This window comes from Onychomys torridus, chromosome 3 (genome assembly GCF_903995425.1).
Source record: "Onychomys torridus chromosome 3, mOncTor1.1, whole genome shotgun sequence".
Lineage (NCBI taxonomy): Eukaryota > Metazoa > Chordata > Mammalia > Rodentia > Cricetidae > Onychomys > Onychomys torridus.
The window spans coordinates 75,152,078-75,179,292 of NC_050445.1; the positions used below are offsets into that span (position 1 = coordinate 75,152,078).

The following is a 27,215-nucleotide window of genomic DNA, read 5'->3' on the forward strand; positions in this document are numbered from 1 at the left end:
GAAAATTAGTAAAACTCATTAGAATGATAATTAGATTGTCAATACAGGTACAGTACAGCAATTGCCATTCCTTATTGGGTATTAACTGTTTGAACATTAATCACAATTACCTAAAATGCATTATTTTGCTTGAATTAGTCTGCTGTTGCCCTTTATTAGAGGGAAAAATCCTGATCTACATTGTCCAACAGCATGGTTTTAGAATTTGTTTGAATAGACTCTCTAAATCAGTACTTCCTATTTAAATCTGAATGTCAGTAGCCTTGGAGTCTTAACTGAATAGCCTTTGGTGCCTCATATTTTGCTTTCAAAGCTCTTTTAAAAATTCATATGATTATTTGATTGTTCTCAAAGATAAAAATATGAAAGTGAGCCTAAAATTAACTTCTAGCCTAGGAAGCAGAATACTTAGAAAGTATCTGTTTAGAAAATACTATGTTTGTAAGAGAAGATGTATTTGAATATCCCAGATTAAAACGATAGGACTGACCCTTTTCAATATACTCTACTTTTCATCTGACTTCCATGTCATAGGGCAGAATTCAATGCCAAAGGAAAAGATGCAGGTAGGACACAGTGTGCAGGCTGAGGATGAATAGGCCTCCAAGGGAGCTGGCCTTTCTCTCATCTGATAAGCTGTTTCCTGTCTGTTTGGTTTGATTTTGTCCTTGTCCCTGCAGACCATGGTATGTCAAAAGCTTCTTTGCTGATAGTAATAATCTGTCTGCTGCATTTGAGGGTGACTTTTTAAAGACAGCTCCTGAACTTACTCTGTGAGTTTGCACAGCTGTTTTGGTTTTCATTTAACCCGAAATCATACAGTTCTGTCATTGTTTTAGTATTGAACCTACAGTGTCTTCATAAACATGTCTAATGATGACTTTTGAAACCAAAAACTGGCAGTGTACAGTGAACTTGAGCTCAATTCAGAGACTGAAGGCTCGGTGGCCAGGCTGCTGTGTTAAAAACCATAAAAATCATCTTTAAGGTATTATTATTATTTTAAAGGTGCAACCCAATAGTCATAGGGGTATGTGAATTTTATGTACATCTACCACATTATATATAAGTGGTTTTCACATATACATTTAAAATAAAGCCATTTAAGTGACCCTGTCTGCTTTGTCATAAGCAGAATTTAGCTTGACATTTTTTCATGGGTATTGAAATTGGGAATTTTAGAAGCATACAACAGACTCAGATGTCCTCAATAGAGGAGGCTCAGCAACCTATCTCCAGCATGTCAATTAAAGAGCTGATGACAATTGATGGTGAAAGGAGAGAGGAAGATTTATTTATTCAGTGTGGCCCCATTGGGAAGACAGCAGATCAAGGGATCCAGTGACCCCCACATTCATTTTCCAGGTACTGACATGCACTTTTGGTTTGAGTAAAGAAAGACTTGGGGCAAGGGACAAAGGAATTGGTGGAGCTATGACATCCTGTGTTATAGACGTCTAGTTGTCCACTGCCTGCTTCACTTCTCCCTTTGCAGGGCCATCCTGAGGGACGACCTTGTGTGAAGCTGACTCTTAGGAAAATGTTACTGCTGCTGTAGCAAGTGGCCTGGACTCCCATCCTGGATAATCACCCCATTTGGTGAAGTCTGTCCTGCATGCTCATTGTTTGGACATTGTTTGAACCCATGTCACAGAGATGTTTATCACTTAGTCAGTTCCGTTTTTCTTAGACTTCAACATCAACTCAGAAGAGGTTAATAATGCAAAGGCAGAGCTAAAGAGGACAGATGGAGTTAGTGAGACCGATGGCCAATGGGGTACCCTCCTTCAGTTGCTCCTATGGGCTGGATGTTTTTCAGTGTTCCATATGGGTTTCAGGTTTGCTCCCCCTTTGTCCCAGCCCTTGTGATCACCATCACAAGATACTCCGGCATAGTGTAGAAGGTAGGTATATTGTAGACTATAGTGAAATACTCTCAAGGGCTGAGGGTTCCTAAAGGCCAGAAAGGTCATTGTGCCAGCCTACATTTTAGGCAGCCTTTGTACTGTGTCTGCATTTTTTTTTTTTTTGAGACCAGATCTCCCTATATAGTCCATCCTGGCCTCTCTCATAGCCTTTCTCAGCCTTTCAGAATTCTCTTTTATACTATTTCCTGTCCAAGTGATTATCAGGCCCATTGGAAATAAGCTGTTGTTATAGGATATACCTATATATCCGGCTGTAGTAGGAAGGAATGATACTATGTTCTTGCTCTTTACTTGAGAGCCCTTGGCTAGATAGAAATGATAAGGTAACAGCTCCATCCGTCCTTCTGCAAAATCATAATGTTACTTAAAATACCAGGAGACTTTATTTTGTAATGCTTTATTTTCTGTTTTGTAACTGAATTGGGTGGTTCTTGCACATAAATGGTGTAGATGACCGTGTGGCATCACAATATTAAAAGGTTGGACAAGCATGCGACCTTCCAGCTAGTTTAGAATGTCGTGTCTCCACTCTAGGCCAGAGATAAGACTCTGTTCCCTTTCTTCTGGCCAGTAATTGGCATCCTAGATTTTTAGTTCCTGTTTTCACAAGCTGCTTATTATGAGGAAGGGGTTCCTCCCCAGTCACTTTCAAGATTGTTAATACCAAAACAGCTACACCACAGTGTGTGATACCCATTGCAGAATTATGTTTTCTTTCCTTGGAAATGAGCTGTTGTTACAGGACATCCACATATATCCAGCTATATAGATGGAGATTGGCTAACAATAAAATTTTCACACTTTATTAGATAGGGATTTTATTAGTCTTAGTGCAATTTCCCTATGGCATTCACTGGTAGATTATTGGCTTTTAAAATGTCACTTGACTGGAATGGAAGTTAATTAGAGGTTTGCGATGTCTAAAAGGCATGTCAATTTCTATAAGTAATGACCTTCGGGTCTTCTGTCACTAGAAAGAGCAGCAAGTGAGTGTGTTAGTTATAAACTAGACTTTCTTAAAAGTCAGTATTTGGAACTTTTATGAAACTTGATTAAAAGTTTCATTTATTTCTTTATGAATAAAGATAAGAGTAGTATATTTTTCGTGGGTTCCTAATTTTATCTTTCAAGTAGAGAAAATAAAGTTTAGTAACTTTTGTACTTCAACTCTTTAAAATATGTCTTTTTTTATTCATTTGACTTGCTGTCTTCAGGTTTCTAAAGATTTTCAGACTCTCACAACAAATGTACTTTACTTTATAAAATTCTGTATCTAAATTGTGTGTGTGTATATGTGTGTGTGTGTGTGTGTGTGTGTGTGTGTGTGTGTGTGTGTGTGCAGGCATCCACATTCCAGATGCTCATGAGGAAATCAAAGGATCAATGATTTCTTATATTTATTATATATTACATAGTCATTGGTAATACCTCTGTAATAGCTTAGAAAAATGAGCAGTTTATAGTATTAACTTAAAGGACAGAAACTCACATGTTAGTGTCAAGAGTGGCCATGGAATGCTTACATTAGTTCATGTAGACTTGACTCATAGAAAGAGCAAAGCAAACACCAGAGAATATTTCTTAGTGACTGTAACATAAATTACAAAACCACTGAATATCTTATAATCTCCTAAAGTCTAATCTGTTATTTGTCTCTTAAGAAGGTAATTTAATACATTTGTATTTATTGTATTTGCTGTTAAGTTTGTGTAATTTCTGCCCCTATATTTCAACTTAAAAGTACTCGAGGGAAATAAAGCTCCTCACACTTCCCCCTTACTTCATCATACTGCAGGCAAGTGAAATGAAACCATTTCCATATGTGTGCATTCTGAGTTTACAGTATTTCAAATAATCTTTGAAACAGATAAGAATACACTTAGCATATTAGAAATTCTAAACATGTTATAAATGTGCCAATTTGGTTACCATGTAATCATTAATATTTCAACGTCATTCTCTTTCTACTGACTGAAATTTTTGGTTGTCTTAAGAAAGGATTACACTCCAATATATTGTCTTCATTTCATTAAAACATTTTACAAAAGAATTGAAATATAATTCCTAGGAAAAAAGCCCCTATTCCTGATAAAACAGGAAAGGTTGGTCAACTCCATGGTATTCAAGAACAGTAGATAATTCATTGCTGTGCCGCTAACTTGAGTGCCTTAGATTGCTAACTGATTTAGAATTTATGAATCTTAAATAAGCACTGTCTATTGCTTTTCATGCCCTGTAATTCATTGTAATATCAAAGCTCACAGATAGTGTGTTACTTTATAATTCCATGTTCCTGTGGTCATGGTAACATGTGTCTAAGATTTACTGTTTTTGTTTTTTTGTTTTTTTTTTTTTTCCAGCGCCTGGCTATGGAAGCTGAGAAGGTCCAAGCAGCCCACCAGTGGAGGGAAGATTTTGCAGTAAGGACCTTTATTATAATCACGTAGTTTAAGTTGATCAGTGTTTTTGTTTGCATAGTTTTGATCACATTGCAATATATTCAGTGATGGATGGAATTTTACAGTGTTATAGGAATTTGACACCAAACTGCCAAAGTCTGTTCTTTTTTGAGTGACCAGGACCAATTAAATTAGTTAGAATATTCCTGGTCATATTTATGTACAAGAAAAGAAAGACAAAATATATTATCTCACATTCTTAAGGGCATTTGAAAATATATTAAAGCAGCCTTGAATCATAATCTGTGAATGATCTTCATAGTTATTTTGAAAACCACATTGCATTTAGCTGTTTTTTGTGGAAAATACACATATTATGTCACTGTCTCACTGGGTGAAGTGACTGAAGGAAAGTGTGTGAGTGTCAAGTGGTTCCACTTGCTTTGTTTGAGTTGGCTTCCCATCACACTCTGAACTACTTTTGGAATTGTCAGCTGGCATTAGATTTCACGTTGTCTCTTTTGTTTGATAAGCTTGTTTTGTGTTGTAAGGGATGCTGGGTTAATTATGCAATATTGCAGAAAGCATTGTTGTAATTACCCATCTACTCTAATAGCCAACAAAAAGTAGATCTGTAGATACCCATCTACTCAGATAGCCAACGAAAAAGGGCCAATCTCAACTTGTGAGCTGAAGTTCTTCCATGACATAGTTGAGGCCTGATTTTATAGTGGAGGTGTTTTCAGTTTCTGGTCACTGATAAGCTCCAGGCAACTCCTTTTTGGCTTGGAATCTTTCCCCAACCCACTGATGCTATTTCAAAAAGGACTAAAGTACCAATTAATGATACTTTCTGGGATCTTATTCTAAAGTGTATTTGATTTAAAATTCGGGAACTTGTACATCAGTAGGTCTAGGGTTTAGCATGGAATGCTTTGTTATTTTGCTTGGAGAGGAAGCTAGTCTAAATAGCATAATGGTTTTTTGTTTGTTCGTTTGTTTGTTTTTATAAACTTCCTTGGTTTACACTTCTGATCCTTCTTCTTTATCTTCTAATTGGCATCAGACAATCTATTAAGTAGTGACTCTATTGGACTGTCATCTCATTTGACTTTCGCAGTAAATTGATCATACTGACTGAATTGTTGCATCTTACTAAATATTGGATTTCCCCAGCTTTTTGTCATGGTTATGGTAATAAAGGTCAGCTTGTCACCTGTAATACATGAGATGAAATTGTCAGACAAGTAAACATCATAAGCACCTTTAACACTGCCAAACATGAGCTTTTGGAATGAGGGGGTGAGAATGCAATTAGTATCTTTGAGATGATGAAAATAATCTTAAAATTGTGTTTCGTGAATATAGCTTAGAGATAAGTGGCCCAAAGAAATATCATTGGTGATTTATGTGGATGGCCAGACTTCTTCCTGCCCCCCGCCCCCCCATTAAAGGTGGCATGTGACATATCATGAACAGATACTAGGTCCAATTGATGTTGTATTATTACAGTGCAATTGCTATTGATTGAGTTTAAATATCAGTAATTAACAGAACTCCAAGGATCATCAGCATCTCACACTCTCCCTCTGTAATATAGAAATTACACATTTTCTCTTTGAAAAAATATCATTGTTTCACGAAATAATTTGGTAATTTAGGTCATTGTTAAAAAATAACAAACTGACATAGGCTTAAATGAATTTCTTCTTTACCATTGTTATTATATTTAAATAGTAGCTTCAACTTTCTAGACAGTAGTTTTTTCCCCCAAATACTTTATAAGTTGTTGAATACTGAACTCAATTGTACTAAATCATTGTTTTAGTAATACCCTTTTCCCCTCTTTAGAAAAGTGATAGGTGACCATGAACTACAAGACAACATGCAGTATGTTATTTTTTGCATATTTACTGCATCTACAATATCATCAACTGGAAGGCATGCTAGCATTTTGCTTATTTTACTCATTTCCAACAAGACACTAGCTAAATGATAAGGCACTGACAATTTTATACCATGCTCCTATTTGTGACATGTCAACTCTTTATACATGGAATTGTATTATGTACCATTAATGCCTGGGCCGATGAAGGAGCACTGTTAGAAAATTTCATTCAGAATAACAAATGTGTTTACAATGATCCAAAAGCCATTACTGAAGCTTATATGGATAGAAAATGAGTCATTTACCTTAGTATTAAATGTTCCTATCAAATAGTATTCACTATGCAGGAGTATTCGCAAATAAACTCTGTTCTTAAGTTCCCATTAAGCTTCAGTGCCCTCAGGAACTTTTTAACATACTGTACTATCCTTAAAAGAGACTCTTAAAGGGAAAGCAAGTCGGAGCCCTGTCCATTGATTCCCGCCCCCCCACAGACTTCTTGCCTGCTGTTCACAAAGCACCCTCCCTATTGGTATTTGCATCTTGAGGGGTGGGGTTCCTCTATGTCTTCCATGTGATCAAGTGTGCACAAATGCTCTCCTCTTTGAAGGCCTTGGTGTGGTAGAACATTGAAACTGTGAGAAGTTTTATGCATGGAGACTAGAACCTGAACTAGATTTGCTAAATTTTATATTCAGATGATCAAAATGTAAAGTAGGAGACCGTTTCCCATCTCTTTCTGATAAAGTAGACAGTGCTTGAATTCATAGATATATCAAGCTAAATTAATCCTCTAGATCCAGAATGAGATTCAAGTTGAGGATTTGGAATCAAACATCACCAGCATTAGACCTCAGTTTTGATAAAGCACCCAAAACAGGTGCAAATTTTGACAGTATTTTAAGCCAACATTTGAAAACGTTTATCTTGAAGTTAAATACACATTCCAAAAGGCCCTCCCTTAACACTTTATAATCCTTTTATCATTTAAGGTATTTAACTATTTCCACCAGTGCAATAGCTCATTAATAATTTAACACTAAGGTAATTTAGAAGGCAAGAAGAGTTTCCTAAAAGCTGCATTAACATTTCAAAAAGAAATATAATATTCTGCTTCTTCCCTCAAGTATAGGTTGGCAAGTCTCATTAATATTGCTTAGGCAAAAGCTGATTAGCATTCCTAACTGTGTGAAATAGAAAAATCCCATAAACAGCGAGAACAAAAGGCGAAGCACTCGATGCTGGCAGCAAGAAGGGCTGCTGTAACTCTCACTCCCCTCGGCTCCCTCCGCCTATTCCCCCAGGAGTGTGCGCACCATCCATCCAGGGAGCAACTGGCCAGACAGCTCTGCTGGTTGGCACGTGGTGCTCATAACATGGGAGAGGACAAGGGTTTACACTCCAAATAGATGAAAATGTGTATGGTCGTGCATTTACAGGTTCAAACCAATATTTGTAAATAAGCCACATCTACCAGCTGTTGTTCAGGTCTCCATGAACTGTGGGTGTGAAAGAAGGCATGCCATGTCACTTAAGATGGACAAATGATTTGATTAAGGGAGGTGGGTGGACAGGGAATAAAGCTTGGTAAACTAATTGTTCCGCATGATATAGTTTCTATTATTTCCACCAAATAGATCTTTTCCAATTGCATCTAAAACCTCATTTGATTGCACTGCAATGGCTGATTAACTAAAGCAATTTTGTTTCCAACTAAGCCTGCAATATTAATTGTACTTACACATGTCTAAACATAAGGGGTGCCTAATTTGTATTTTAATAACTAGGATCTTTATGTATGGCTTATTAGCGCAGGCTTGTGACTGTGTAGGCTGAGTGGAGATGTCTACAAATTGGCCAGTAAATAAACATCCGCACAGCCCCTCAGCTTCTGCTGCACGGGGAAATAAAGGAGAAGAGGAAAATTGTTCTGCTGAAATTGAATGTTATTGAGTCAATCAGGCAAATTTAATACTTCAAAATAACTTTAATTCTGTAATTGCCAAAAGCATTTTGCCACATTATATATTGAAATGTTCTTTTAATATTATAACATTCAAAATTTTGTGTTTGTGTGAGTAAAATTCATAGGCCCAGGCACTCTGTATTATTTCATCTATCCCTATTCATTTCCTGGAATTGCATCATTTTGTTAATCATAGCAGAAATGATTTGTGAATGAGAAAACATACTGTGCTTATTTTAATTTTAATGCATATAAACAAACAGTCTTCTGTGCGACAGACAATTTGGTGTACATGCTGGATATGAAATGACTCGGTTTTGTGAATAAAAATTGGAGGATGGCTTGCTATCTTCCTAGGTGAATAAATGAATTTGATGGATAATCAAGATAATTTCAGCCTATGATTCAATTTTGTTTTTCTTAGTTTCTCCCTCTGATTGTCTCACTTGCATATTTTAATTTTGTGGCATTACTGATATATACAAAACCTTTTAAAATTACTGTTATTTTGATGCTTTTAAAGAATCTTTCCTCATCATAAAAATAGATGTAAAAGAGCCACCATGCAAAATTCATGTGCCCAAATACTAGGAAAGGAAGCTATTCTGTTAAGAAAGAATTGAACTAACATTTTGTGCTTTAAACATATGTGCTCATGATGAAAGTCAACACCCAGAGTAGTTTATGACAACTGTGAATTTTTAAATTGTTGTTTAATTTGGGTAATAGCTCATATCTTGATTCTTATATTGAAAAAGGAAAGAAATCTATTTAACTATTTATTATCTGGCCAAAATATATTGCTTTCAATCTCAATAAGATTTCTGGGTGTCCACTCTGACCTCACATCTTATTTTTAATATTAGAGTCTGTTAGAACATTGCATCTTGAGTAGTATATGGCCCTCAGGAAGACACTACCACAGTGTATCCCGAGATAATAAAAATTTACATATTACAGCGGCTGTGTGAGATTCTTTCCTGCCCTTGCTGTCTACTCAACAAGGGAGGGAGAAGTTAGAAGTCTGTTCCCCACTAAGGAATGAGACCTGGTCTGCATGCCCCCCACTGAGGAATGAGACCTGGTCTGCATGCCCCCCACTGAGGAATGAGACCTGGTCTGCATGCCCCCCACTGAGGAATGAGACCTGGTTTGCATGTTCCTCACAATAATTCTGTTGCCTCCGTGTTCACAGATGGAGATTAAGGAAAGGTAGTCAATTACTGAAATTGCTGCCAGTGTTTAAAAATTCCAGCCACAGGGTGTGCCCCAAATCATCCTTATTGACATTTAAGGAGTCAATTACTTCAGCTAGCTAGTGCCAAATTACAGCTGTCAAAAAAGCATCACTAAGACAGATGTTCCTTTAAGTTCTGCAGTGTAAACCGCATTTTCTTATTTTATGTAGACTACTTATTTAAATTGAGGATTTAACTAATTTTGGACTAAAGAGAAAAAGATGAGGAACACGTATGCACATTATAAATGACTGCAAATTACTTACAATTCATAGTCAGAAGAATGACTTCAGAAACCTATTTATTTCACTTCCTTGTTTAAAAGTCTTCAGCAAGGGACTGGAGATAGGAGTCAGTGCACACACCATTTGCCATGCAGGCATGAAGACCTACATGCAGGCATGCAGATTTACACAGGAAAGGCCAGGCTGGTGTGGCAGGTGTTCGTTATTACTTCTTCAGAAGGCTCCCTAGGTCAAAAGGTGAGCTAGACTAACTGTAGCAACAATATCTGAGTTCAGCTGAGACTCCTTGCCTCAGTGAGTAAGGAGAGAGTAATCAAGTAAGACTCTGAGTTGGATCTTTGGGCACCACAGGCATGCCCACATGAGTACAAGCACACACACACACACACACACACACACACACACACACACCTGCACAGTTGTAAACATGTATGCACACATACACAAACTCATGAACAAAAGACATCAGTGATCATATTTAGGGTGTACTTCGTGCTTTGTGATCTGGCCTACATAATATTTTCCAAATTTCCTATTGTCGCATCAGCCTGACAGCTACTACCATTCACATGAACTGAACATCTCGGAGTAAACCAGTGATGTTCTCCTGATGGATATTGCTGTATTCCCTCTCAGACCTTTGCTCATCTCTGCAATTCCCTTATGTCTTTTATTGACCAATATTAGACTTGCTGTTTTATATGCTTTCCTTATGCCTGCATGTTTCAATACATATTCTTTCTCCACGTGTTTTTTCACCACTATAGTGCAAACTTCCTGGGATGAGAAGGTTGGCTAATGCAATAAGAAGACAGTCTAGTGAAATGCATGGCAGATAATAGCCTGCATATATTTTTATTAAAAAATAATAGCTTGTACTATTAGGACATCTGTTTTTACTTGTAAATGTTACTGTCAATATTACTGAAGAGATAATAAAAAATCTGTTTGACCTGCACTTTATATGCTGGAATATATTTACTCCCAGATGGGGCATAGATACGATGCACTGGGCTTAGCGATATGCAAATCTACTTAAAATTTTTGATCTGACACTAATGTGCTCTGCAGAATTAGTGTTGGAAAAATAATATTCTCTTGAAATATCTATTTCTTTAAGATCTCGGCCCTGCTGTGCTCATCAATACAACTGTATTCTTGAGCTGTCTGGTCATTGCCCCTCGGCTTCTATGACCACCATTTGTCTCACATAGAGAATATTTCTGCTAACTCCAAATTAGTCTGTGATGATCTCAAGCAGGTTGGCATGGTCCCTTGCTGGGGACTCACCCTCCTGTCACATACATGCCAGCTTCTACTCCTGATATTGCAACTTGGCCTGTTTAAATTTCTTTAAGCTGGAGACAGTGTGAACACTATGCAGCCGTGGATTGAATGACACTATTCCCAACCCTAACTAGTTTCAGTGAATAGGGCTTATGAGTCCATACTTAAGTCTGTGTCACAAAGAACCTGAAGAAAATGACTCCATTGTTATTAATTTAAGCCTTCTCTCCATAAGATAAGACGTGATTTTGCAAGGAGCCTTGATTTCTCACTTCATCCTCATCTTTTCCATGCCATTTGAACTCTTGGGGATATACTTATTTTCCTTAGGAATCAGTCATGTGAATTTAAGTGAATGCATCAAAAGATCACTGATAGTTTGTCAGCCCTTAGCCTATATTATCTATTTGGGCTATCCCATTGAGAGCCTTCTTGCTTTGTTTATCTTTAGCTTCCAAATTTTTTCATAAAATAAGTTATATTCATACAGCTAGTACTTTGGGAGACTTTGAAGATGATAATTGTAATGTAGGAGCTTCATCTCCTTCATAATTGAAAAAGTCAGGGAGCACACACTTTCATTTACAGGCACTCTTTAAGGACCAAGTTCTGGAACAATAACTCTATTCCCAGAGATAATTTTGTATTGAGAATAAATAACATTAGATTCTGGAATGGATTCAATTTGGTGGAATTAGAGATATGTTAATGGCTTTGCTAATACTGCTGTGGGAACAGAGGATGTTCCAGGAGTTAAACATATGGCCTGAGACCTTTTTTTCTTCCTGAAGGGTTTATGCTACCGGGAAACTTGGAGCTTTTAAGTAAAGGAGCCAAGTGTGGGTTTCAGGCCCTTGGTGCAGACTCTGGGATGTGGTTCTAGTGGGACTCTGGGACTTCAAGTGCTGCTGGATTTAGGGTACAGTCCTTTTTCTCTCTTCTTGAGAGCCTATGCCTTCTCCCTAAATAACTTAGCTGACTTCAGATATAATCCCACCTGAACTCTTCTGTGCTCTAAGCTTGTTTACAGCATGCACACTGCTGTTTCCAATGGGATACCACACTTGCCTGTAGATATTGTAGATGATCTCCTATGCCTATTCCTTCTTTCCCTAGAGTCTTGATCATCTGTTAGTTTTTCAGTATCAAGTGATACTTCCACCACCCTCAGATAGTATGGATACAATTAAAGAGTCATTTGGGTTGGTGAGAGGCACTGGAGTTCAGAGGTGAAGTGCTTGCAAGTTCAAGGCCAAACTGGTCTATATTGTGTGGACAGTCATGATTATATAAAGGAGACTCCCAGACAAAACAGAACCCAACCTAAAGTTGAAGCAAACTTGGGCTTTGTGGAATAGTCCTTCAATTCTAGAGCTCACAGGAGCATTAGAAATTCAGGGTCTCCCTCTGATATACAGTGAGTGAGTTTAGAACTAGCTTGGGGTAAAGATAAATTCTAAAAAAAGCAACAAAATAAAATTAAAATTAAGTAAGATTCAGTGATATAATTAACTACAGAAAGGAACTTGAAATCTCTCTAAATTTTTACAACTGGATAATATTTCTCTGTTTAATGCTTTTGTCATTTATGTCTCATAGAATACACATAAAAACATCATAGGTTCTTAGTATTACTTAATGAATGGAATGCAGAAATTGTTATGAAAGCTTATTTGTTTTGGATAAACCAGTATATCTGCATTTTTCCCATTCTTTATAGCTCATAGATCTAATTAGGTTACTGTGTTATTTCTGTGTTGTTATGATTTTTGTTGTTTTCTGTAATCATATCACCACAGGGGTTCATTCAGAATCTATATTTGTTGATGGTTCCTATAAGTTTTACGTAGAAAGAATTAAGAGATAGTTGGTTCTTAAGTCATATATCACTAACCATGGCCTGGGAGCATGGATTAAGTTGTCATGAATAGCATGTTCTGTGTGGAAACATATAATAAGATTTATCAGTTGCATAACAAAGGAGTCATTAGTGAAGACACTCTCTGCAAGCATGTTGGTAGAAAAGCAGGTAAGCAAGTTATAGCAAAGCAGAGAAAATCTGTTGTGGATTTCAGATGCTTTCTGATAAACTCTTAGTTTTGTGGTTGGTGAAAGCCAGTGATCTGCTAATTTAGTAAATTCTACAAGGTTTTATCTGAATGTTCAAAGGGTTAGGTCAGACATAGGAGTGAAGAATGGATAACTGTCAGGAGTACTACTCATAGTTCAATATAGGTGATTTGTTGGGACAGTTAGCTCCCCAATAATGACATGGAGACTTATCCTTAATTATGAAAGCTTGGTTGATAGCTTAGCTTGTTTCTAACTAGCTCTTATAACTTAAATTGAAACATTTTTATTAATTTATGTGGTTCCATGTGGCTCATGGCTTGTTACATCATCCCCTACATGTCATGCTTCCTCTGTGTCTCCCTATGACTCTGCCCTTCTTCCCAGCATCCTCTTTGGCTATAAATCCTGCCTAGCTATTGGTTTCAGCTTCTATTAAGTCAATCAGCGTAACATTTTTACATTGTACAAAAATATTATTTCACAACAGTCCATGATAATTTAGCCTGGAGTTTGCCATATACCAACTCTCTATGATTCCCAAATTCTCATCAATCACTCAATGTTTTAATCTTTAACACAGGAATGGCTTTGTTTTTCTGGAAATCTATATAATTTTTATATGCTTTAACATATGATAGTACCTTTATTGTTGACCTTATTATGTTAATTTTATTCTTAATATCACTTTCAGTGGATTTTCTCATTAAGTATATTGATAAGGAAAATTGATTAAAAGTTCTACCAAGAGTGTTCAGTTTTATAATATTGTGACATGACATTGACTAAAAAGGTACAATTTGTATCGTACCACTTTCACAGCTACCCTAAGATATGTGCAACATGTGGGCCACAGGTTGGGCATGCCTGCAAGTCTCTTCCCAGTTCTTATATGACTGAGACAGGTTGGACATTTTGTTTTTGATTTTTAAAAAACTTTGCATTTTCTTTTTTCACTGAAAATTTTGGGACATTTTCAAAGTTGTCTAAGACAAGAACACATGAGACAACTGACAAAGCAACAAAGTCAGTAAATAATCAGAATCAATTTTAATAAACGTTTTCTGTGTGTATGCCCTATGCATATGTGTATGTTTGCCTGTGTGTACAAGCACATGAAAACATGAGGGGGTCAGAGGTTGATCTGATGTCTTTCTCAATCTCTTTTCTCCTTACTTTTAGAGACAGGGTCTCTTCACTGAACCTTGAGCTCAGAGGTTTGTAGATGTAACCATCTTGTTAAATAAGAAACACAGAGCCATTTGCAGAGTTAAAAGCCAAGAGGTCAGAGCAATAGCTGAGAGCTGAAAACCTTACCTTTCACTGCTGCTCTGTCTTTCCTCTCCGCAAGAGACCTACTTCCTGTGTCCTGTCTTTTATATAGACTTTCTGTTTCTCATTGGTTGTAAACCCAGCCACATGACCTCCTCGTCACTGCCTGTCTGTACAGACCTCCAGGTCACTATGGTTGGTATTGAGATGAAAGGCGTGTGTCACATGCTGGCTGTGTCCTGGAACACATAGAGATCCACCTAGCTGTGCTTGGCTGACTAGCCGATCAGAGAGCTCCAAGGACCCGCCTATCTTTTTGTCCTTTCCCCAACTAACTTTGGGTTGTACACCTTTACTGCTGTGCCCAAATTTTATGTGGATGATGGAGAACCTATCTCATATCCTCATACTTGCACCAAAAAAACTTTACTCACTAAGGTACCAGCCCTCTAAACTGTTCATGCTCTTTGAGAATACATGTACAGTTAAACATAGATATTCAATACAGTTCCTTGGGGCTCATGAAATGTCCTGCAAGAATTCAGCAACTTAACTACTTTTATGAGATTGGAATTCCATTTCCTGATAGTTTACAGCTAGTAAAGTCTAATAAATCTCAGGTTTCCTCACTTGGGTGTGAAATTCTGAGGTGTTTATTTTCTGAAGGGATTTGGTTCTTGATCAGAAGGGATAATGCTCTTGAAATAAAGAACATTAGTTACTCCCTGGAGAGAATAGATTACAGAATCTAAGTTGTAATAAATCAAGACGTATGTTTGATGGCTTTACTGCTAAATTATTTTCATAATCCTTGTGGTGAGTGAAAATAACCAAATTGTGTATTTGAGATGACATGAACCTATTTCCTTAGCCAAAAAGGAAATGAAATATCCTGACAGAAAATATCAATGTTTCTCTTCTTTTATTATCAGAGATGGTGATCCTGAGGCTTTCCAGAAGTTTCTTTACTTTAGAGTTTTGTCTGAAATTTATAATGTAATTTGACTAACGCAGTAGCCTTGATCTTAATACCCAAAGTGCCTCCATCTCAGAGCTCCTTTGTTTTCTATGACAGTGAGTGGCTATAGAAGACATGGATAATTTAAATCCACAATAGAAAGAATGTCAGTCATGTACCATCTCCACCACAGTTTTGTTTTCATATCTGATTGCACACAAAGAAATGTTTGGAAATTTACATCACTAGATTTTCTGGCATGGGGGCTTAGTGGCCTTCTTGCTGATGGTTCTTTTCTTGGTACTCAGAATGCCTGCGTTATTTCATTGATGAGTATGAATTGTCTTGAATCATACTCTGTGACTCAGAGAACAAGCTGCTATGATAAAAGCCAAGGTCTAAATATAAAAAACGTTCTTGAGCCCTTTAGAAAGCTTTGTGTACAAAGGATGGAGAGCAGCAATTGTCCTCCAGCCCAGAGCTGGGGCTGAGTATGCCAAGGACTCCCATCTTACAGTTGCTTTGAAGTTTTTCAGCAATGACAAAATTCAAGGCTAACATTGTACAAATTGAATTCATCACAATATTTTGATTTCACATGTATCAGAAGCCTATTGTGTGGCTTGATGGAAAGTGTGCTTTATTATTTTAGTTCTATTTCCTAAGCAGTGTTGAAACTGTACAATTTTAGCAACTTCCATAGTACATTATAATGTATTTATTCATTGTCTGATTTGATAGACTGTAACTCTGTAGCATAGTCAGATTGAATTGGAACTCTTGAGAAAGCCAGGCTGGCCTGGAACTCAAGATCATCTTGCTTCATCTTCCAAGTGCTGAGATTATGAGCACCTGCCACATGGCTTTCGTCTATTTTTTAAACAGGTATTTGAGAAAAAGCCGCACATATTTTACTTAATGGAAGAAGAAATGTACTTACCTCCCGTGTCAATCCCGTTCCCCATCACACCTCACAGAAAATGATAAACCAAACATTATGAATGGTTAATAGGTTGGTTATTACTTGATTATGAATATTAATCGCTCCTTTTAAAAATAGTTCTCATGGTCGTATAAAAATGTTAGTTCTTCCTGTTTGCATACTTTTTAAAAGATACTTCGTCCATATTGGGAATCCCTCTGTAAGAAGGAAGGGGACAGCATATTAACTGAATGTGCTGTGAAGGTGGATTACACTGAACTTTAGAAAGCACTGATTACTAAGTTGCTTAAAAATTGGTTTACCACCTTGTTCCTTGGAAAGGAGGGATCTGTAGCAGATCTTTAATTCAGGAGCTGTCAAGCCCTCCTGGGGCTTTATTTGTTAGCAGGCAGTTTGGAAACAAAGGGCTCCCTGCTGGGTAACCGCAGCAGTCAAGTAAATAGATACCAAGAGTAGAAGAAAGTCAACAAAATAAGCGGGTAAGTAGGCAGGAAAGCACTGCCTCTATACAGATTTATTTGTGAAGGTTCCTGGATCAGAGCAAAAACATGGGAAATTAAGTTGGCTACAGAGTGGACCAAAACATTTTATTTTAAATATAGGTTAGAATCATGTCATAATGTATTATGCTATTACAGTCTGACATGTAGTTAATGTTTTTGAGCTTGTTTATTAGCACCAAATCTCTAATGACAGAAAATTCCTGTGTTGTTCCAAACCCAGGTATATTTTTTTTCCTAACAGTCTTAAAAGAGTTCATGACTCTGTGAGTAAAAACCTTAGCGGCGCCAGAGTTCGGATCCCCGTACTCACACAACAACCTGTGTAGTGTGAATTCATGTAAGGCCAGCATCAGGAAAAAAGGAGCTAGCAGCACTAGATGAATCCCAGCAGATCACTGGCCACAAAGGCTTGCCAACTGGTTAGCTCCAGGTTCGGTGAGAGACCCTGCGAAGATAACGAGTAGAGATCTACAGCTCGGTGGTGCTGGGCAGGCACTCTGCTGACTCCTACAGCCTCAGCCCCAAGGAGGCAGCACTGTGGTCCAGAAACTGAAAAGTGGGGCCTCAAAAGTTAATATTCTCAACCTACAGATGCTTGTTTTGTCCATCAGGAAATTTACACTTCAAATTTTAAAACACAGAGATACTACCATTATATTAGTAAGTTAAAACCAACATTAATTTGGCCCAGGACTTTGATAATACGTAAACTGGGGCTCGAGTTAATTTTTGTTACTTACTATCTGAGCCATTTTCTTACATCTTTTGATTGCAGTTTTCATATTGTACATCTTCTTCAAGTTTCTGATGGATACTGAATGGGATGGCATATTTTCATACTGCTGTGAGGATTTCCTTCCTTCCTCTGCCCTTTCAGGTTGAGAAGACACAAAGGGGCCCCAAGCAGATTCACTGATTTGCCAAAGTAACTGGGATGGAATATTAGTGGATCATCAAAGGGAAGATGCCCACACTGCCCCTGGCTACTTCCCATTACCTTTCCATACTACATTTTGGCACATCATCCTCTCTCCATGTTGATGAATTTGAGAAAGCAGTTGTTAAAGTGTGCCTCCCCCTAATATATATCATGCCATATAATTGGTTTCAACAAACTGTCCATTCTTGTGACCACTCAGAATTTTTAATATCTATGACTTATTCTTTTCAAAATAGGCAGCCCCCATCAGTGAGCTAAGATTAAATGGCAGGAAATAACCTGGACAGATGGGAATTGGTGTTTCACAGTTACCTGATCTAGGAGATCCCATTTCTCAATTGCTCTTCATTATTCCTGTCTAATAGGTAATAATAAGTTTCTCCGCAAACACAGTAAGCCAGCTCAAGCCGAATTAAAAAGTGAAAGACCAGGTTTATTCTTAGCAAAGCAACTCCTGGGTGAGTCCTCTAGCCCCCAGAGATGGAGGTGGAGGAGGAACAGGAGAAAATCACATGGCCAAACTTAAGGGTAGTGCTTATGTACCCTGTATTTGAGGGTTGATGTCTGTCTGCCACAAGCTGGGTTTGTGACCAAGTGTGATATGCTTTTAGGCAGGGTATTGGGCCGCTGCCAAGAATACAGAAATAACTGTTTGGAGCCTTTTCTTTGTTGGAGATTTTCTGAGAGAGTGGGGTTCGTAGAGAGAGAAATGGGTGTTTTGCAGGGACTAGCTGGAAATTCCAGCCCAACACTGTCTACAATATGTTTAATACTCAACACCTGGCGTATACACAACGCTAATTATGTATGACGGACGATGCATGGGGAGAAGCAGGCATTGCTGTAAGGATCTCTTTGTAGTTGCTGAGAAAACACCTTCGTCTCCATTATGCTCTTCACTGTGGTTCAGAGTTTGAGTACGTGAAGGAACGTATTGCTCAAGGAAAATCTCATACATCCTTTTCTTCACACAAGAAAAATGATGCTATGGATCCTGGTTCCATTTTTCTCATTTTATCAAGAAGCTTATACTTAAGGCTATAATTTAAGGCTTAAATATGAAATTATAGACTCTGTAAGAACTATCTTTTTCTCTTTTCTAAGACATTTTATTTCAATTGTTATTGCTGAAATAGTTACTTTAACTGCCCTATTTGATAGTGGCTTTGTAGTTTGCTTCAAGAGCAGAACTCTGTATCTTAGAACAAGGATGCTTCACAGATGCATTAGTTACCTTTCTGTTGGAGTGATAAAACATCGTGACAGACAACTTATAAGACAGAGTGTCTAATAGAGCTTACAATTCCAAAGGGTGGAAGAGAGAATTCTGCATGGTGGCAGGAAGATGTGTGAGCACATCCTAGAGAGGAATGTAGGGAAAAATCTCTGAAACAGCTTTTCAAATACAAGTTTCTTGATATCTATACACAGAATGCAGTCATAACTCAGTACCTGGCTAAATATCACCGAGTGGTCACGGAAAGTCAGAAACAGCTGTAGTTAAGAGGCAAGGGCAGTTGAGTTTGTATAAATGATGTCACAAATTTAAGTTTATTGTGTAACAACTATAAGGTCAATTACACTGTTCTACAAATCTGTCGTTTTAATTCCCCTTGATATCCAAAAGTTTTGTCAATAGACGTGCTCTTGTGGAAGCCCCACCTCAGCCCTGCCATATCATATACCCAAAGAGTCTGGGATGATCTGGTGGAAGCCCCACCTCTCCTCTCTCCCCAGACCCTTCCCCCACCCCTCAAGCCAGCTCCTCCCTGAGGCTGCTCAAGACCACACCTACAGGTTACTTAAGGCCTGGTAGCCATATTTGTCATATAAGTCTTTGCTGTCTTTCCAAGGGTCACCCAGGATTGCTTTGCTCTGTCTATTAAATCTGAATTTATTAATTTGGATTGATTAGCTTATTACATTGGCGGCAGATACCAGCAACCAGGGATTTAAAACTTATCAAAAGGTTCTATGGAAAGTATAATGACCAACTTTCCATCGGACAATTGAAGAAATTATTTTCTCTCTCTCTCTCCTGTGTGTGTCCATATAAATTAAACTATCATGTTGTAAATTATGTTCAGAAAGCAAATGCATATTTATTTTATTAATCATCTATAATGTATCGCACAGCTCTTTCAAGCTTGCTTTGTTTTCTTTAAAAATATCTAATTTGCCTTTAGCTTACAAATGATAAGTATTCCAGATTTGATCTAGACAGTGCTGAGTCCCTTCACGAGTCCCTGAGGACTCTTGGCTTCTTGTTATCTCATCAAAACAACTGGGAGCAACCAAACTTCAAAAGGAAGAACACTTCTAAGCAGTCAGAGCACTGAGCTGGAAACTCTGCCACCGACTCACTTTTTAATCTGCCCTCAGGAATGGCTCTGCCTGGGAACAGCATTCCTGTGACCCAGGATGAGAAGGTAGAAGGTTTATTAGCTGGACATAAACATGAAACTTGGCCTCTCAGACCAAGGAAATCTCCATCCACAGTTGCCAGTGAGATAATGAACATGACAGTCAAGCTCTACTTGAATTTTCTCAATTCATCAGAAATTGGAAAACTGCTGTTGAAATACCAATACAGCCTGGCGGTGGTGGTGCACGCCTTTAATCCCAGCACTCAGGAGGCAGAGACAGGTGGATCTCTGTGAGTTTGAGGCCAGCCTGGGCTACCAAGTGAGTTCCAGGAAAGGCGCAAAACTACACAGAGAAACCCTGTCTTGAAAAACAAAAAAACAACAACAAAAAAAAACAAACAAAAAATACAACTGTTTCAATGTTGCTTTATCATATTTGAAAGTGAGAATTAAATGAAAGATGGTTAATAGTTCTCTATCCCCCAAAACTCCCACTGAGCCATAAAGTAACTTTGACTAAACAGTTATTGCAGCTGTGCCAAAATGGGGCATGCTGACCTCTCTGGATAGTTGCATTTTCTAAAGGCTGGCTAAGTTTGTAATGGTAGTGTTGCTCTTTTGAGATCACTTAATTTGAAGGGGATTGCTAAGTGATAAGACATCCTATCCTACACCATAAAAGCTTAAAAATTGTCACAACTATATACGTGCATGATAGTATTACATAAAATAGAATTAAAAGCTTTAGTACATAAGATACTACATGCTCATTTACAATTGGATTCAGATAAACAACTTCCTTAAGTATAAGCTTCCTATAAGAAATAAAATTCATTATCTTCATTATCCAAAATTCAAATTTAATTGAAAGTTGTTTTTTTTTTTCCTGGTAAACCTACATTATGATTGCTAACTTTTCTAGATACTGTCTCCTTGTATAATGCTGAGGATGATTATTTCTACCACAAAACTAAAGATGTGTAGTGTCTACACTAGTTAGCTCAATTTAGCTCAAAATATAGTAACAAAATATATAGCTCACACCTCAAAGGAAATGAAAGACAGTTTATTCTTTAGCTGAGTATGAGCAGTTGTGCTCAAGAAATACAGATTTAGATTGTCCTAAATAACCATGTTGAAATGCAGTTACACTTGCATGAAGTTTTCATACAGATAGAACAAATGAAAGCCATAAATCAAAACATTTAAAAAACATGTTGGTGGAGACATCAGGCATCAGGGGTAGATCAAAGCAGAAGTCTCTGCTAGAGTCTCCGAGCCCATCTGACAACACCCTTAGCTTTGGGCAGGTGAAGTGAATGAGTAACTAAGGTACTGTATTCCAGAAGGATTTGGTGATGGTTGCAGAGAAGTGAGGTCACACACATGGGCAGACAGTGAATAGTTACTGGTGGACTAAAGCAAGATCAAAAGAATTGGCCTGTAGCTGGGCAGTGGTAGCACATGCCTTTAATCCCAGTACTCAGGAGGCAGAGGCAGGCGGATCTCTGTGAGTTTGAGGCCAGCTTGGTCTACAGAGCAAGATCTAGGAAAGGCGCGAAGCTACACAGAGAAACCTTGTCTTGAAAAACCAAAAAAAAAAAAAAAAAGGCCTGTACATCTGTACCGTTCAACTCTCCATATCTCCAAATCAGTTGGTCAGCCGTGGAACATCCACAACACAGGTAACGTGTTACAGCATGTACAGAACAGGATGTGTGTTTATAGCATATACTTTAAACCTTCATATAGTGACAGCTTCTGAACAAATTTAAATCATCTACCTGTGAAGGATGTTTTCTTGTATCAAAAGAAAACTCCTAGAGATTTTTCCAACATTCTTATTTACTAAGGTCTGATATCTCTTTTGTATGATTCCCTAAGCAATTTCTAAGAAATATCAAACAATTGCCTGCTTTTTTATCCTTTACTTCACATTAAAGAAAAGGGCGAACAATATATGTTAGTATTTATAAATTTTGATTAATCACTTGTTGGTTTATCTTGTGTCATTGTTTCATAATGTTATGGGGATATAATTCGATACATTTAGATTAAAAATATAAAATGTCAACAATCATTTCCTTTGATCTGATGTCAGGTCCCTTTATCCTCTTGAGTTTCTCCAGATCTATCATGTTTTCATTTGACAAGTAACCACGAAAGTAGCCTAAACCATCAACATATGGAGAAGGGAAGCCAGCCGTCGGGTTGTGGGAAGACATAGTGTCTGCAGAGGTTAATTGGGTGCTGATACCTTCTCTCCACTCCTCACACCTGGATATTGACTTTGAAATGGTTTGAACTTTGAAATGTAAAATGTTTTTCATATTGAGTTTCTTATGTATTAAAAAGGAAAATATGATCAAACTGAATTCATTGATGTGCTTTTGTTCTAAACATGTGTGGAATGATATTTTAAAATGTAGAAGATAAATTAGCCCTATATCCCTGCAATATTTTGCATATTATTGAAACTGCATCAACTTAGGTAAACCTACTTTAGATATGACCTTAAGCTGAGTATTCATTCTTTTTTTTAAATCCCACTTTATCATTTAAAAACTACATTTCATAAACTTATATTAAATAAAAATAAATGCCCTTTTAATGTTAGGAAGTCTTTATCTGGTGTTTCAACTTTCTTTTTACTTTATTTGTATATAGCTTAAATAAATATAGTTTGAATACTTAAACAGAAAGCCCTCATTATAATTTTATAAAACATAAAAATAATTTGAATATTATTTAAATAATCTGGATAATAATAACCTACATTTTCCCTTAAATTTTGAAAGCTATTTCAGATAAATTGTGACATTAAATTATTATTGCATTCCTTTAATGATGGAGTTCTTTGGTCAATTCATGAGAAGAGTAAATGAATAGCTTTGAACAGATTAATTGGTGGTTGGCTGGACCTGGTAAAGAACTGGTCCCAGGATGCAAGACGGTTGCCATCACTTGTCACTCAGCACAGTTGTGTTGCTGTCTTCTTGTCCTTTCCTTCACACAGCCTATCTGGTCCCTTTACATCATAAAGGGTGTCACTAGATAAAACAAGCATGTTCTAACATTGCTATCATAAAAATCAAAGTGATGCATCCACCAGTCTTTGCCATACACTGTGTGCCAGAGGGAAGCTCATGGCTGGACAGCCCCGCTGTGCCTGACCAGTGCTGAAGGTCATCTGTTGATGTGTCCTGTGCTTGGCCTCTAAAGCACTCCCTGAAAGGATGCAGCTGATATGGCTTTTTCCCTACACACATTCCCTCTGCACATAACAAGACCCTTGGCCCACCTTCTTCTAGCCACTCCCTCATGTATCTGCAGCCTATCATGTGACGGCTTTCTGAACTGGCTGCAGTGTTTAGGAATGGGCATCTTTAAAAATGCTGGCTAGTGTAGACAGCATGCTCACTCAGTCCTCTGTAGGTAATCCAATGTCTGCAAAATGACCCCAGGGAATGGATTTCCAGTTGTTCTTAACATACACATGACTTAAATGTCTTTATTTCTATTCTACCCTTCTCTGTTCTCCTGTGGGTGTTTCCTGATGTCACTGAGCTAGGAAAGTAGGACAGAGAGAGAGAGAGAGAGAGAGAGAGAGAGAGAGAGAGAGAGAGAGCGCTCCCACATGACTTATGGAAAACCTAATAAAATTATAACCATTTTGCAAAGAGGAACACTAGAAGACCCCTGGTCTAGCCAGCTAAAGCAAACTTGTACCCCAGGCTCAAGACAGGGTACTCTAGATGTCAGAAGGTGTCTTTTGTCTAGTTATAATACTAAAACACACTTACAGAGATTTCAGACGCTGAGACACATAATACCTAATGTCATATATAGAGTTACATGTATTTTAGTGTGTGTTAAAAAGTCTGTGCTGTCTAAATGAGCCTAATGGTGCAATTCTGAGCAATGGGTTCTGAGCCACTGAGTTTTCTTCCTTTGCCCACTCCTATTTCTCCTATAAGGGTGCTGCTGTCTCTTTACAAATAAGATGCTCAGGTCCTCATTCATAGGAACCTAGAGCTTTTCTAGAGGTGCCATGCAAACCCCAATATCAGATGGGATTATCATCTCCTAAATAAATTACCCTGGATCAAGTTCTAATCTTTTTGTTTTTTTGAGACAGGGTTTCTCTATGTAGTTTTAGTGCTTGTCTTGGATCTCACTCTAGTAGATCAGGCTGGCTTCGAACTCACAGAGATCTACCTGGCTCTTTCTCCCAAGTGCTGGGATTCAAGGCATACACCACACCACCCAGCTCAAGTTCTAATCTTAGTGTCTGTTTTTTTTGTTGTTGTTGTTTTTAATTAATTTATTTATTATGTAATACTGCATGTATGACCAGAAGAGGGCACCAGATCTCAATACAGATGGTTGTGAGCCACCATGTGGTTGCTGGGAATTGAACTCAGGACCTCTGGAAGAGCAGTCAGTGCTCTTAACCTCTGAGCCATCTCTCCAGCCCCCTAGTGTCTGTTTCAAGTGAATCAAATGTATAGCAGATGAAAATCAGTCTGCTAAGGTCAGAAGAAAGCTAGGTGGAATGTTCCATTGACTTGTGAGGGATCTTGTGTGTTCTAGTCACTGGTGACTCCAGCCAAGCACAGCTTCCCCATCTCTGCCTCCTCAGGGCCCCACAGCAGACCACAGTGTAGTATGAGAAGCGTGCCGAGTGAGCATGTGGATGCAACTGGCCTGTGAATCAGGCCTCCACTAATTATTTCGTATAACCCAGAGAGTGACTACTTATGTTCCCCCTGACACAGAATTGCTGAACAACAAAAGGTGTCATTAGAAGGATTAAGAGGTAGAAAAGCTGAGGAAGCTCATCATGGCAAGGAAAGCTTCTCACATGTCTGCAAGAGTCCTGAGAGAAAAGCAGGACCTCAGGCCTCTCAGGTCTAGAATTCCAGGCTCACTTGCCCTTTGTGATTTGCTGCCCTTGCTGTTCACTCTGTTCCTTTTCTTCTGGCTTTCCCTTTCTCTTTCTCGCAAACTTAGTTCTCAGCAGCCCTGTTCCTGAAAAGGAGTGTTGTGCATGCTCTTGATATCATACTCGGAACACTATGTGACAAGAGCCTATTGTTTAGACATCCTAGATTATTCTCTTGCATATAATATAATTCACTTTTAATGTGTTCCCTTTCTTCTTTGAGAAGGCTAGTTGTTACAACTTTTGCCTTAAATGGACTAAAGTATTGCGTGCGTTCCAAATGAAACAAAAATATTTGTTTTAGTACTATTTATTCCATTCTCCCTACCCATCTAGTGTAGAAACCCATTGTTTCAAAATAAAAGAAATGAGGAATTCAAAAAGCAATGTGCTGAAGATTAAAAATTTAACATACTGTTTTTAAAGAGATCCGGCTCTTCCGTATCTAAAAGATGTTGCCAGCTTTAAGCAATTAAATGTAAATTCCAGCATGTGCTAGGCACAGTGCACCTGTGTCTATGGCTCTCTCTCTCTCCAAATACACTGCTCCTTGTGATCAGTATGAAAGGAGATGATGCCGGGCGGTGGTGGTGCACGCCTTTAATCCCAGCACTCAGGAGCAGAGCCAGGTGGAGCTCTGTGAGTTCAAGGCCAGCCTGGGCTACAGAGTGAGTTCGAGGAAAGGTGCAAAGCTACACAGAGAAACCCTGTCTCAAAAAAAGAAAGAAAGGAAGGAAGGAGATGAATTGGCATGGCAATGGTACCTTTAACATTCTTTAGGTCTTAATTTTTGACAGATTATTTTACACCCAATAATTAATTCACTACTATAAAGTGAGCCTTTATATTTTGTTTCAGTGTGATGATTTTCTGAGATTGATAATGAATCATTTGGAAAATGGGACAAATTAATATGACTTTACTGCTAGGATCTCATGTGGTATGGTCAAGTGCTCTTAACTTTGATCAGAAGTCAAGAAGAGCTTTATGTTGTCTAAGTCAGTAGGAAGGACATGATAAATGAAAGATTTTGTGGATTAAATATTAATGGTGTTAATGATTATAACCCAAGCATCCCTGGGACTGCAGGCCAAAGCAGAGTGGAGTGTGCCCTCCAGCATCATGGATGTGCTTGCTTAGTTATGAGCTGAAGTCCTTGGAGATTTGGGGCCTGTAGAAAATAACATTTATCTTCTCACATTCTACTTTCACCTTTTCTTAGGGTCTCAGGTCTTCTGTCTATTAAATTCTTCTGGAGCACTGGAATAGCTCAGAGGCAGATTACTATTAAAGTCTATACGATGGAGAAATAAATTGGTACTACTCTTAAAACTTAAAGAAATTGATCCTTGTTGAGGTCCAAGATCCAAGGGACTCTGAAAAAAATTTCCCCCTTGGAGTTTCTTCTTGGTTTGTTCTAAGAATGGTCTATACTATATTTTATTTTAATTTTGCATGTGTGCTACTTGTTTATATGTGGTATGTGTACTCATGTTTGTTCTATTTGAAACTTTCTAAAATGCTGCATATATTTTGTGCATCTTACTGTATAATGTCAAATTTCTAATAATTTCCTATAGCTTTTGATAACTATTTATCAGACAGTACAGTTTAAGCAATACTCAACACTCTTGTGGCATTATACTCTTGTGGCTTTGTAAAACACTGTCACTATTCAATCTGAAACACGATACTCTCTCCATTAAAAATTCATTTCTCTTTTGTAGACATAATTCCCACTTCCTATTGGGGAGTAGTACAGTTCCTTGTTTCATTAAGGGTGGTATTTCCAATTGTGTCAGTGTTTCACCGTGAATATTAAGGCTGGAAGCCAGTGGGTAGCTATGCAACTAAGTATTGTAGAGACCAGTGGATTTATTATTTTTACTCTTGTCAGTTCCCTTAGGAAGCTTTGACTTAATGATTAGTTAAAGTATGCTGAACTATCTCATAATATTTTAATTCACAGGTACTATAATGGAACTTAACTCAATGATGTTATAAAACGAAAATTACCTGAGGACTAAATGTAAAATAACATGTTTAATAAACAACCAAAATAAGCTTACAATAGGAATACATTGCTTTCCTGTCTTATTCTTTCATTAAGCTAATTATATCAGTATTAAATTGAATCTGTAATTTAAGATAAATTATAAAACAGCATGCAATGATTGACTGTTTCTCAGAGACTAAACACTATTAGGTGGATGTGTTTAGCATAGAATGCACTGTCTCTAGGAAATAGTAACCCTGCATTCATAGAG

General features: G+C 37.7%; 1 protein-coding gene across 4 annotated transcripts in view; it reads left to right on the top strand.

Moving 5' to 3' along the window:
- The window catches only part of Cacna2d1 (calcium voltage-gated channel auxiliary subunit alpha2delta 1), a 423,150-nt gene that overhangs the window by 213,012 nt on the left and 182,923 nt on the right, over positions 1-27,215 (top strand). For all 4 annotated transcript variants that reach the window (XM_036180248.1, XM_036180250.1, XM_036180247.1 and 1 more), the window contains exon 4: positions 4,289-4,348. In XM_036180248.1, coding sequence (XP_036036141.1) covers positions 4,289-4,348 — 60 coding nt within the window. The remainder of the gene's footprint in view (positions 1-4,288; positions 4,349-27,215) is intronic.